This window comes from Anopheles merus, chromosome 3L, assembly GCF_017562075.2.
Source record: "Anopheles merus strain MAF chromosome 3L, AmerM5.1, whole genome shotgun sequence".
NCBI lineage: Eukaryota > Metazoa > Arthropoda > Insecta > Diptera > Culicidae > Anopheles > Anopheles merus.
The window spans coordinates 6,202,519-6,215,591 of NC_054085.1; the positions used below are offsets into that span (position 1 = coordinate 6,202,519).

Sequence of the window (13,073 nt, forward strand, 5' to 3'; positions counted from 1 at the left end):
TATGTTTGCAAAACATCAGATTCGTAAAAAGAAAGGAAAACCCATCATGTCAATATTACAAGTGAATAAAAGTCCAAAAATAAACCGATCCATCCTGTTTGAAGTCAAACCTACAGATAAGTTTCACATGATACGTAATACCCCATTACCAAGGCGAGAAAAAAGCGTCGGTAAATTCCCCCAAGGATGGTCATCAGGAGAAATGGCGGTAGAGGCGTGAGTAGCGGCCTCTTCCTCGAACTGCATCGACCAGAATCAAATTAAAAGTAATCTTGAAGGGAAAACTTTTTAATTTCTTTTTAATTATATCAATACCAACGAGGGCCGGGCGGGCAAAAGGTAACAAAACGCACGTGGCTTGAAATTCCCTGAGGTGACTTTTCTCGGCAATCGGGGAGTAGGAGAGAGAGAGAAAAAAACTTTTTCCATGATTGCTCCTTGGATTCGCGTCGGCGAATCGGGTTGAAATTCGCACCAAGATGGGGCAGATTCAAGGCAGGCAATAAAGTAGCAGGCAGAGAAAGCATGCCAGCAGGCGGAAAGGTAGAGCAAATAGCTCGCGGTGCGTTTCGGACCTTTTAGGCAGACATTTCGTAGGCGCCACTTTCCAAGAAGGCGCTTATCTGCACCCTTTTCTGCCGAAGGTTCTGAAGTGTGGAACGTCGACAGGGCTGCTGACATTTAATTTCCGCCTCAAGAATCCGCCGTACAACGTATTGGCAGGGATTCGTTTTTTTTTGCAGCGTTGCAGTAGTAGAAGTGGTGCTTGTGCAGTGCTCTTGAGGTGTTTGAAGTTTTATGAATGCTGCCGTGGAAAATAGCTGGCTCGATGCCGAGCACAAACAGGAGCGAGTGGAAGTAAATACGTATAATGCACTCGACCGTTGTTGGTTCAATATTTATACGTTAGGCACCAAGGAAATGTTTTCTGGGGAGTTCATTTACAGGGATGATAATGACTGCACTTTTTCTGTTCTAACGACTTGTAATTTCGATAGTATGTCCCTATAATTGTCCATTGCACGAACAGAATCAGCAAATGATAGATTTTTTGTTGAAGGTTATAATTGAGAATTTTTAGCAAAAATAAAAGAGTTTAGTGTGTTTTTTTCAAATTTTATTTCAATTGAGCTTTTATCTTTTTATCTGTACTAAGTACAATGCAACACAAAAGGGAAAATAGCTTGTGTTGAGAGCAAGCGAACCATATTTTTCGCCCGTACAAAATCCTTGGCTTCTGAAAATGAGCAGCAATTAGATGAGTTGGCAAAGTTTCAAATCCGGCCATGGATTACCGAAACACCATTGAGTGTTTGATTTGTTTGTGTTCCTGCTTCTTAACATCCAACGGTGCACTTGCTAATGCGTTCTCAGGAAACTTTCAATTGAGGATTTCAGGATTCTTTGTGCGTACTTGTGTGTGTATGTTTGTGTGTGACTGAGAGACAAAGAGAGAGAGAGAGAAAGAGAGAGAGAGAGAGAAAGAGAGAGAGAGAGAGAGAGAGAGAGAGAGAGAGAGAGAGAGAGAGAGAGAGAGAGAATCACACAGAGATTTAGAGAAAGAAGGTCTGTACATGTTCTAAGAAAAAGTAAATATTTTGATGAGGGAAAATAGGTGAGATTGACCTACGGGAAGATTATGAAGTAAACGATTTTAGGTACACGTTTACCTCAAGGAGGATTTGGTAATGAAGTGACCAAAAGACCTTTTCGTTTAGATACAGGTCACTTAGTACAGACAGTTAAATATGCAATTTTCAACATGGAAAAATGATTTTGGCGTCAAACGGAAGGTATTTCATTGACAATTCTTTGAAAGATCTAAAAATAACAAAGTGTTAATGTACCGATGAAAGTTATCACACTGTAAATATCTTTTTAGTATTTGTATAGGTTATTAGATATATAGCTAAGTAGTATTGCGTTGATAGTGTTAAGTTTAATTATAAGTATGCGTGAACCACATACGTAATAGATATTTTCGTAGAATAAACTCAGTCTGTAAGCAACCTCCGAAGAGAAGCGACTCGACTCGATAACTTGAATGCAACGACTTTTCCTTCTATGCTTCTCATTAGATCCCGCACAACTGATATATTGTCTTTTATAGCTTTATTCTCCAGTAATATACAGTTTGCAACTCTAGTTAGTAAGAAAAATAATGTATTGAGGCGTATTATTTATTTTTAAATTCATTTATTTATAGCAGTGCTCCCCAAGCTTTTAAAAATCGCGAATCACTTGGCTTTGAAAATACATTTCCCGCGGCCCAAGTCCATTGAGGGCATTCATTTTTTTAAATTTAGTTCAAAGTTTTTGATCAAAAATATGTCCTTATCTTATTCTAGAAATGCCTTTTGAAAATTTAATCTTATTGATGGGGACAAAAATAAACTCTTTCGCGGTCTACTTCTGTTAACGCCATGAACTACATGTGGTCCGCGGAAAACCTGTTGGATACCACTGATTTACTGGACATTCCGATATGGTCGGATATCTTTTTATACAGGCACTATTTTTGTATTGTTTAAGTTTAGTTTTTCGTTGATTTTTAAACCCGGTGTTTTGTGCCTTTCTTCTTCTTTGGCACAACAACCGTTGTTGGTCAAGGCCTGCCTATACCCACTAGTGAAGTGAGCTTGGCTTTCAGTGACTTATAGTTACCATAGCAAGATAGTCAGTCCTACGTATGGAGGCACGGTCTATTCGGGGCTTGAACCCATGATGGGCATGTTGTTAAGACGTACGAGTTGACTACTGTACCGCCAGACAGGTCCCCCTTTTTTGTGCCTTTATATTAATAAAATATTACACATTATAATATTAATATATTATAAAAAAAACTGTTATTATTATGAAAATATATCCCATACAGCCCAATTGAAAGCTAATTACTTAGTACATAAGTTTGTTTGCAATTTCAAAGGAAAAAATATGAGATAACATCTATTATTTCTATCAATTCTTTTTACCAAAATGGTTAAATTAAACATTACACATAAAAATTATTTAAAATTAAGCATTTTACGAGCTTAAGATGGTTTTTTTTCAATTTTTTTATTATCATTGATACCTTATTTTTGAAGATAATAATATATATTCCTTATTTTACCAATAACATACCTTAGTTTTGAAAAAAATAGAAAAAAATATCATTTAGATTTGCTTATAAAGTTATCCTTCAAATGGCTTTATGTATCTTCGTGCATCCTTCATTTATAAAGAAGTATAAATTGCAATTACAATACAGGTATACATGTAGAAAAATTATTATAACAATTGTATGCTTACCCAACAGCATTACATATTTTGAGCGAAAATGATAGAAACTTTTTTTAGTACAGTCTCTAAATCCGACTTGGATTTGTGTACCATTTCAAGACTGATTGGTTTATGTTCCATAATAGAGAATTTTCATCAAACAAGCTTTTTTAACTATGTAAATATGTAAATGCATGTCTGTTAATATTCTTACACGGTTAAAACTAAAAACAATCACAATTTACTGCAATTATTTTAATAACAGACACTGTTTCATTTCATGTCGCAGAGCAAAAACTGCATATTTAGTTAATTAAATTACCAACATTCCGTATGGAAAAAGGTAGCCAATCGTTAACAAAATGTGAAAAATCACAGTACCACGCCTTACTCTGCAAGGAGCGTCACAATAGCTTAATTGTCGCCGTTGTAGCAATTAGAGCCTTTTGCAAAATGCCGATCGCGGTGGCGCGAATATTAATAACTCTTTATCCCATTGCAGAGCCTCGGTGTATGGAGCTTCACTTAAAGCAATTAAAACTAAACATGGTTTGCTCGTGTTGAACTCGCCAAGTGAAGAATTTGTGAATGGTGCATTGAAAAACGAAACACAAAAAAGCGCGAAGCAAAAATAGGGCACGCTTCCAAAGAGATCGTAAAGTAGGTGTCGTTTTTTTGCTTAACTCCAGCACCTTTCCCACTTCGCATGGGAAGGGCAACTGGTGGCTCCTGCTGTCAGGGTAGCATGATCTCTTACTTCATTCACAACTTGATATGGAGACCTGACATGTAGGGCGTTGTTCGTTGCTCGCGAACATATGCGATCTTTTCTTCAGATCAGGCGTCGATTGTTGATCGATGGGTGGCAAATCAGTCCGTAGGGGGAGACGAATTTCGTTCGCAAGACAAGGCAAGTACGCCGAGAATGATGAATTAATCAATTTCACGGCAAAAGCGCCATTTATGTAACTGGCTATCAAACGCGTTCCTCATGCGATGGTTGTACGTGGTGCAGGAGTGGTAACAATGAATATTTTACACCCTTGCTGTGTATGATCGTGCCACTACACATAGCCGAACACAAATCGAATGACCACACATCATCATTCGAGCACTAATTGAGCTCAACTAACTTGCTTCTTTATTTCATACCCACCCCCGACAGACATATCCGTAGAAAGGAAGGAATCGCACAGGACTTCCGGGGATCGTCCTAGTTCCATAAAGCCATAACTTATGCACCGCACAGACCGTACCGGTTTTGCCAGACAGTTTATTATCCAATTACTGGCCGATGTGGCTTGCGCTGAAATGTTGCACACTTGCACCCTGCTCGGGTTCTAGAGTGTAGGATCGAATGGGAGAATGCATTTAAGTGCTCCTTTTTTGCCATCCATGATGACTTTGTGGTGTGAATAGAAAGTGAGGCCAATTTTGCAGAATCGAGAGTACACAACTGACCCACGCAGGCTATGGTCCAGTGGTGAGCGTTTTTTCACTTCTGGATCTAGCTTAAACTAATGCAAAAAAAAACTATCCTGAAGCATTATTTTTGCCAGCATTCCAACCCAATAGGAGTACCTTGGCTCATGAATTATTATTACATAAGCTTTTGTGAAGCCACTATTAGATTTTCGTTCTTGTTTTTTATCCACGTTGGCTATCGAGTCTGCATCGAGTCGTGCATATTTTCCCACCTGAAGCTGGGTACCAACGCTCAACGATTTTGCTGTTGCTTGCTGTTGGTGGACGAAACGTACGAAATCGTGGAAACTAAAGTAATTAAAACTATTTATCCACCGCTCGATTTGGTGTTGGCCGAATGGTGCTAAATGCAGTTGTTGTTCGCCTACCTTTTTGTTTCACAGGTGTCGGAGGTTTAAATCATGGAGGAAATGGGTTTAGTTTGTTCTATTTTTATTGTTCTCAAAATTTGCATCCGTCCAGTGGGCGTTTATTTTATTTTTTTTTGCCAGAAACGCTCGATATAGTTTACGATGTTTTTTTTTATTGAGAGCAAATGTTCAAATCGTTCAGCTTCAAAGTTTTAGATAATGGATAGGAAAAATTCTTCAATAAATTTGGTGGTGAATTGTATGGCAATGACTTTTGGGCTGGAAAAGTTAGATGACTGTCGCTCGGCCAGATCATTTATCTGCTGGTAAATAAACAATAGGAGATGTTTTGTTACTGACACTGATATTAACCTTGTTTTTTTTATAGTGTATCTAAACTGTTGAGCGCATGCTTTAATATACTTAATATACATACTTGATACGCTAATTTTAAAATAACTTCTATAATAATAATTTCTAGCCAATTAAACAGCAAAGGCGTTTTGTAATAATGACCCTACTTAATTTAGAATTTTATTTTATTAAACACAGCCGGTCTCATGGTACAGTCGTCAACTCGTACGACTTAACAACATGCCCGTCATGGGTTCAAGCCCCAACTAGACCGTGCGGCCATACGCAGGACTTGACTATCCTGCTATGGGGGGTAATCCAAAAGTCATTGAAAGCCAACCCCACACAAGTGGTACAGGCAGGCCTTGAACGACAACGGATGTTGAGCCAAAAAGAAGAAGAAGATTTAATACAAATGGTTTCATTTGTGATTGTATCGATATTTTTCGTAATGTATGTTCCATTTAACAGAAATGCTAATGCTCTAAAATAAGTTTGTGAAAATGTTATTTTTGAAATTTTACTTTCCACTGATTTAATTTATGTTTTTTTAACATTTTTCTTTACAGAAACTCTCTGCATATCACTTTAGCTTGATTGCACAAATAATGCAAACGCTTGCAACTTAATTTCCTAGCACAGAGCACCACAATCTGAGATCGTCTTTTTTATAAATTTCGTGACATCAATCCGGTTAATCAAAGCGAATCAAACTAGAACAACTACACAATGGAGCATTTTGGCAAATTGTTGCTGCTGTGCGTTTGCTTAGCAAATGGTAAGTAAATTTATTTTAGTTTTAGTTTTTACTCCATTATATCTACCCGCAGCATGTGCGAACAAACATTTCTTGTTTGTTTATCCAATCCGTTTTTATTTTTTCATTGGTACTTCGCAACCAACCCTTCACTTTCTCTAAACGCAATCAATCCTTGCTGTCGTGAGTGATATGACCTGCGAAAAGCCACTCTATATTAAGCCCTGGCACGACGGTCACGTAGAAACACTTTTGTTTTCGTCACGCCATTAAATTCCACAAATTAACGCCTTAATCAGCGATTAATTATTGCCAAACTCGAGCCACGAAGCAAAGGCTGCGTCAGTCATTTGTAAATGACAGCCCCCTCTCGGTTTCAACCCCATTTTTGGCACAGGGGTTATAAAGTTTGTAATTGTGATATATTCCTTCCTTGCGTGTGATATATTCTGGACAGGAGTGGATATCCTTTAAAAAAAGGGGTTTCTGTTTTGTGACTGCAAAATATTTTTTATTTGCCGGTTCAGGCTTGTGTGTATGTGTTGTTGCAGCGACACATTGTCCTTGGGTCCGAAGTTAACTTTGGAACCCCGTTTCGCCGTCGGGGGAAATAAAGCACCTTTAAAAGGTTGGACAATTACAGGCACGCAAATATTTCAGCACAAAGTAAGCCAATACTTGTCACGCCATAGCTAAACTGCATCAAGATGGTCGTGATCGTCCACTTTTCTTCCTAACGTAAGCAAGTGTGTGTGTGTGTGTGTGTGTGTGTGTTTCTTTGCATATTTGTTGTACCATACCAAACTATAGGCTGATTTGCTTTGCATTTTCTCCACTACTTTTATTTACCAACCGCCAAGGCACCATAAGGCTCCATTAGACAGGAAGGAGGACACAAGCGTGCCGTAAAAGTTGTTTTAGGTCAGCACTGGGCCCAAGGTTTGAGCCGCCCAAGAAATGGTTATGTTTATGCAAATGTCATTACACCACCGGAAGCCGCACCGAGCGCAATGAAGCGCGGGGAGGCAAAGGAAGGAACTAGCAGTGGCCAAACCCGGGCCAGGAAGCAGGACGGAGGAAAACTTTAATGAAAAGTGCCATCCAACCTACAAAATAATTTTCTTCGCTTCACTTTGCGGTTCACTTTGGTCGTATTTCTTTGTCCGGGCGAACTGTAAGCGAGAAGTCTGCTTTCTTGGCTCGCTCAAGAAAGCCCAAACAAGGCGGCGTTCAACGGCACGAAGGGGAAGAGAATCAGCTGAGCCCCGAGTATGGTAACTTTATGACCTCCAGAGGTTAACAGCGCTATAAGTGGCATTCGGTTCGAATGGTGCACAGCACCGCTATCTGAAGGGAAACAGACAAAAACTGCTCGCCGAGAGGAAGCGTCTGGGGGCAATTTACCACCACAATAAACGCAACCAGCGTCGAAAATGAACGACATACTGCATTTGCTCGTATGCGTCGGGTCCGAGGGAGTTATGGGCAAGCGTTGAGTAAATAATCGCTTCCAGAAAAGATGGAGACCGAATTGTTTGAACCGTTTCGGATGGTCGGGCTGAGTGGAGGGGATAAAATAATGTCACAAACGTGCTGTGTTTAAGATAACAGGATAGTTTGGTAGTTTTGGCATGGAAGTATGAAATATTAGTTTGTTTCAAACTGGTATTTTTCGCTAACGTCTTACGGATTGACATTATTGAACGGATCTAAATGAGGTTGATTTGTGTTCGGCGAAGAAGCTATGGATTGGCGTATGATATTGTAATGATTCAATAAGCACGTGAAGTTTACCTTCTTAGCCAAGTACATAGCCAAGTTTCAGAAGCAACAAATTCCAACTCTTAAAATATTTTAAGGGGCCAGGTTTTATTGGACCCTCTTAAAAGCAATCCACTTTGTGCGCCATTGCCAACCAGCCTGGGAAAGGGTCCTATAGGGATGGGACGTAACGCCTGCCCGATAATAGGATAGTAATGGTTGGCCCGGTATCCGGTAGCAGGTGTATCTACTTTGTAGCCAATTTCCGATAACAGCATTAGAGCTTCGGGTTACAATCCAATCCTTACTGTGGACGTTCGATCGATGGGAGACATTCTAGTTCCAAGTGACAAAGACTACAGGTAAACTTCCGTGCCCAACGTAGACTTTTTTTGCTGCATTCCTTCTCTTTGTTACAAGCTGATGAGCAGTACGCTTCCGTCGCCATGGGAAATACTCTCAAAACACACTTCCACGTACGCAAAACCCGGAAACGGTGTGTTTGTAGGCTATGTCGACGTTTTTCTCTACTCGAACCCACCCTATGCTGGTAGTGTACTGCCGATTGCCTACCTTGCAGGCGCACCATAAGGAAAAAGGGATGTTCCATTCGCACCCTGAAACCGACATCCGGTAATAAAATACCTGTGTATGTTCTCCATTGATACAAATTTACATAAATTCCCATTTTCCAAACGGCACGCCTACCTTTGCACACACACAACACAAGGAAACATACTGATATCGATAGAAAAGATCATGCTGCGGTGGGCTGTGAAGCACACGGTGCGCAGCAGCGGCATTCGCTCCAGGTGAAGTGAAGTGGTCGTACGAAAACACATTCCCAGCTGTACCGCTGCACGTATGTGCCCTCTCTTAGACGAAGTACCGCCAATTATCGACTTTTGCCGCCTTTGTCTGTCTCTGGCTGCCGGAAAGTCGGAAAGTCTCACCCGGAGGAAGGCAGGGCAAGGGGAATGGAGGTTTCCCGGTAGAGCAAAAGTTTTGTTTATCCAGCCTTTCGTTTCGCTAACTTGTGCTTGCTGGTATTTTTTTATTCTCCTTGCTAGCACTCGAATGCCCAGGGCGACGGTAGTTTTTTGTTCACCATTCATGGGTTTCTCCAAAATTCGGACATTCTTATCTTTCCCGCAGCAGCATGTTTTCCCTGGAAACGTACGACGCGACAAGGGGTCTTGTAAGCCCGGGGGAAAATAATTTCGCATGAATGTCGGCCAGCGTGGCCAAGTGTGTTTGTGTGGGTTTCTGTTGAAGAGCGTACAGTGATCATTACCGCGCTGTGCGGATTGCCTACAATTAGGGGCCATCTCGTCCGGTAGTCGGTATCGATTTCCACGAACAATTTCTATGCCTGCACGAGGTTCGAGTGTGATGCGTTTTTTTTTCCCTTCGGAGCATTTGCCGGAACGGAACCGGAACTGTAACGGATACGCCTGTTTCTTTGCCTTAGCGTTGGGCGTTAGGATTGCTGGAAATACCAGCTTTTTTTTATTTGGTTCTCCGTAGGAAAGTGTGGCCCGTGTGGTTATGGGCGATCGTTACTGTGGGTGATGATTCACAGGGGGAGCATAACACTGATTAGTTAATAAGAAATTGTCATCAAAACGTTACGAAATGCTATTCAAAGTTTAAAGACAATCAACCTTATTTTATTTTTGTTACAATTCTCACAGAAATCAAAGCACGAAACAAAACTTCTTCAAGCCTGTGCATTCCATTTCTGTGCGTTGTAGCACTTGCAAGGATACTCCACTCCATGACACAGCATGGTAAAAAGTTACGGTTAATTTGCAGTTAGTCAAAGTTTCCACTGTTTGCTCCAGGACCTTCAGCAGCAGCCAGTGGCTATTTCTCGCACCGTTAGCAATGGGTTTGGTTGTTCCAGGTAGCTCGTACCGGCACTACTCGTAACACCTTCGGGACTCGGGAAAGCTTATTGCCACTAATAGGCGGAAGTTGTGCGAAAAATGGACCCAATGAGCCAATGGGACGAAACTTTCGCAACAGAATGCGAAAAATACTACCTTCATGGGCGGCGTGGTCTGAGCCCTCGTCGACCGGTCCGGGAACCACTGCAGAGATGGATACAGTCCAATTAAATGCAAATTAAGTTGGAGAAAAGTCTAATTAAAGTTAAATTTCAAACCATTTGCTATTTGTGCTTGTATGTATGTGCCACCGGTGGATGCCAACCGTACATCGGGCTGTTGTTTCGGGCACCGGAGGGCTTGGACTTTCGATCAGGTTTCTTATCCAGAACCATCGCACCGGTTTCAAACTGGGGGAAATGAAGCTTCCCTCTCCATCCCGCGTCCCACCCCTGGTTCTGCTATGCCCTGGTGGTTAATGAAACATCAAGCCGTACCCGTGTGCAAGTGGCAGTGTGAAGTCTATTTTTCTTCATTTGACTATCAGGGGTAGCGAAGAGCCGGATCGAGAGGATCGTGCTTCGGATTGGACCGGTCAGAAGCCGTAGTCGTTCGGGCAGTGTTAGGTTCGTTAGGTTGAATCGACACTCGAACGCCTGAGCGTGCATCGAGAGGCGCACCGTCGAGTGTGGCAAACTGCTGTTCCATTTGGTGTTTAAATTTTTCCCATTAGTTCTTCATTTCGACGCCACAATTAAAGCTAAATTTTGTGCAGAGCCATTTAGATCAGGAAAAATCCGAGCATGATACTGACCAGAGATATTGAAAAATCGTTACCTTACCATGGAAATAACGCAAGGCTTTAAAGTTTGGCGAGGTTGGTTTAATGTCATAATGCTCAGTTAGTTAATGGTAACGATGCGTTACTCATCGGTCTTGAATATTCTCTACTTTATTACCCTAGTTTTTCAATATGTAGTCAACCAACTTAATGGGTATGGTAGAAGGGGTCTGAATTAATTCTATGTAAAGTTATAAGAGCGTCGAATAGTTTTATTCAGCACCTAACAAAGCATGTTCTATGATGTCATAGCATTTTTCATTACTATTAAATAGTATAAGGTAAACGTATTTATAGCGTACTTATAAAAGTAATCTAATTATTTACGTTAGTGTGAAATGTTCTCTGGTCATTCACTAAGGGTTTAAAAAATTAATAGGGCCATTCCATTGATAATGAAACTGAAATATCGATTATTTTGTGAAATGTGTCAACATTTTTCCAAAATCCTTAGGATTTCCTAACGAAACTAACATTGTTGTTAACGCTATAAATGACCACACAACAACGCAATTATTAGTATTTTTAACATAACTTTTATGCAACGTTATTGATTTACTAAAGTGAATTGGCTTTTGATCAGGTTTTTGTTTTTTCAGTATTTTTTACCCTTTTCACTAAAATAAGCAACAAAAATGAGTTTTCTGATAGTAATGTACCGGATGTGGGTTGACCACATGTGTTTTACAGTACTTTAGTCGATATTTTCATCAATCAAATTCGTTCATTTTTTACGATCAAATGATGTAAGAAATCGATATCATGGCAGTAATCCTTGTGATTCCTACAAAAAATAGTAAAACTAAGATCCATTGACATAATAAACTGTTTTTCAGGTATCTTTGTTTACCACCACTATACGTCGAACGAACATACGACGACTATAGAAACCATACCATAATTATATGTACAACGAAGTAGTCACAAAAATATGTATTTTTCGTAATTTTGTTTGTGTTTGACAAAAAAATAGTTGAGATTGCGTAAATAAAACATATTCCTATTGATATGTGTTTGAATAATAAAAAAATAACTTCCTGGTACTTTATATCCAGTAAGACACATCTATATCACTATACATTGCACCACTATTGGTACATTTACTCTATCCTTACTTGTTATTTTCAGAAATTATTCTTCGATTTGCTCAGTTAACTTATAAAAAAACTATTTTTCATGACATCAGTCGACAACAAAACGTATAAAAATCTATTTTAATGACTTATAACATGCGGGGGCATCGTATTTAGGATTGTTTTTATCATTTATCTTACATTTATGTTCATATCTAAATGTAAAGTATCTAAACAAACAAACTGTGGCGTTTATTTACACTATAAACGTATGTGAACATCGCAATATGTTTAAACTTTTCATATGGTGTCTTACGAAAACCATGAATCGATCGCGAAAAACAAATATGAAAACAACATAATTGATGATACAAATGTGCAGATAAAATTTCTTCCCTTCGACGGTAACAGTTTTTCTTTCTTCTCTTGAATAAAAAGTTGCTCAATCGGATTGTGTATAAAGGGTATGTACAAATGTGTATGTGCTGTGAGCATCTTCGTTTTTCCCTTTAACTATACTCATGCAGTCTGCGACACAAAATTACCTTTTACGTGAGCGCACTCATACTTTCTTGCCATTGAATGCCTTTTTAATGAGGCGCGCTTTTCATGCACGTTTGATAACAGAAGCAAAAGTACCACACATCAGGCGCCAACGCCAATGTATTTTGTCAGTGTTTGTAGGGAAAAAAATGTAACAGCGAGGTTGTTTTGCACGTTTAAATTTGTGGCATTTTATCGTTCCATCATTGAGCGTTTCAGCACACATACAAGAAGACATCAACGTTTTATTTCCACATGAAATCTTCAAAAACTTTCCCCCTAAACAGCAATCCGTGTGAACAGATTTTATCCTGCCAGTTTGGGCCTTCCGGGAAAGCAAAATTTGAGGCCTGCCAACATATAGCACCGGCTCAGTAGCCGAGCGAAAGGGGGCATCAAAAAAATTCAATTTTCTTTCACAATTGACAAACCAAAAGGAAGTGGAAGCAAAACCACCCCGTTTGGATGTGGGAAAAAGTGACAAACATGTGATGGCGGTGTGACGGGTCGGTGACGGAAAATTACCTTACACAAAATGTGTTGTGACCATTCCTGTGGGGAAAAGTTAAGAATTTGAATGTTCCAACACACCTGGTGCTTTGGTTACATTCGTGTTACACTTTTTGTGAATGATTTTTGTTTTATCCTTGCGGGTTATTCTAGTAGCTCACACTTCTAGCAGGAATAACGCGACGATAAGATGGAATATAAGGTAGAAAATGGGAAACGAGTGACACACGTTTAGAGACGGCTGCCTTG

The 13,073-nt window shown here is 39.9% G+C and overlaps 1 protein-coding gene across 6 annotated transcripts in view; it reads left to right on the top strand.

Moving 5' to 3' along the window:
* The window catches only part of LOC121598934 (proteoglycan 4), a 122,403-nt gene that overhangs the window by 90,701 nt on the left and 18,629 nt on the right, over positions 1-13,073 (top strand). For all 6 annotated transcript variants that reach the window (XM_041926310.1, XM_041926315.1, XM_041926316.1 and 3 more), the window contains one exon: positions 6,020-6,228. In XM_041926310.1, coding sequence (XP_041782244.1) covers positions 6,180-6,228 — 49 coding nt within the window. In that variant the 5' untranslated portion in view covers positions 6,020-6,179. The remainder of the gene's footprint in view (positions 1-6,019; positions 6,229-13,073) is intronic.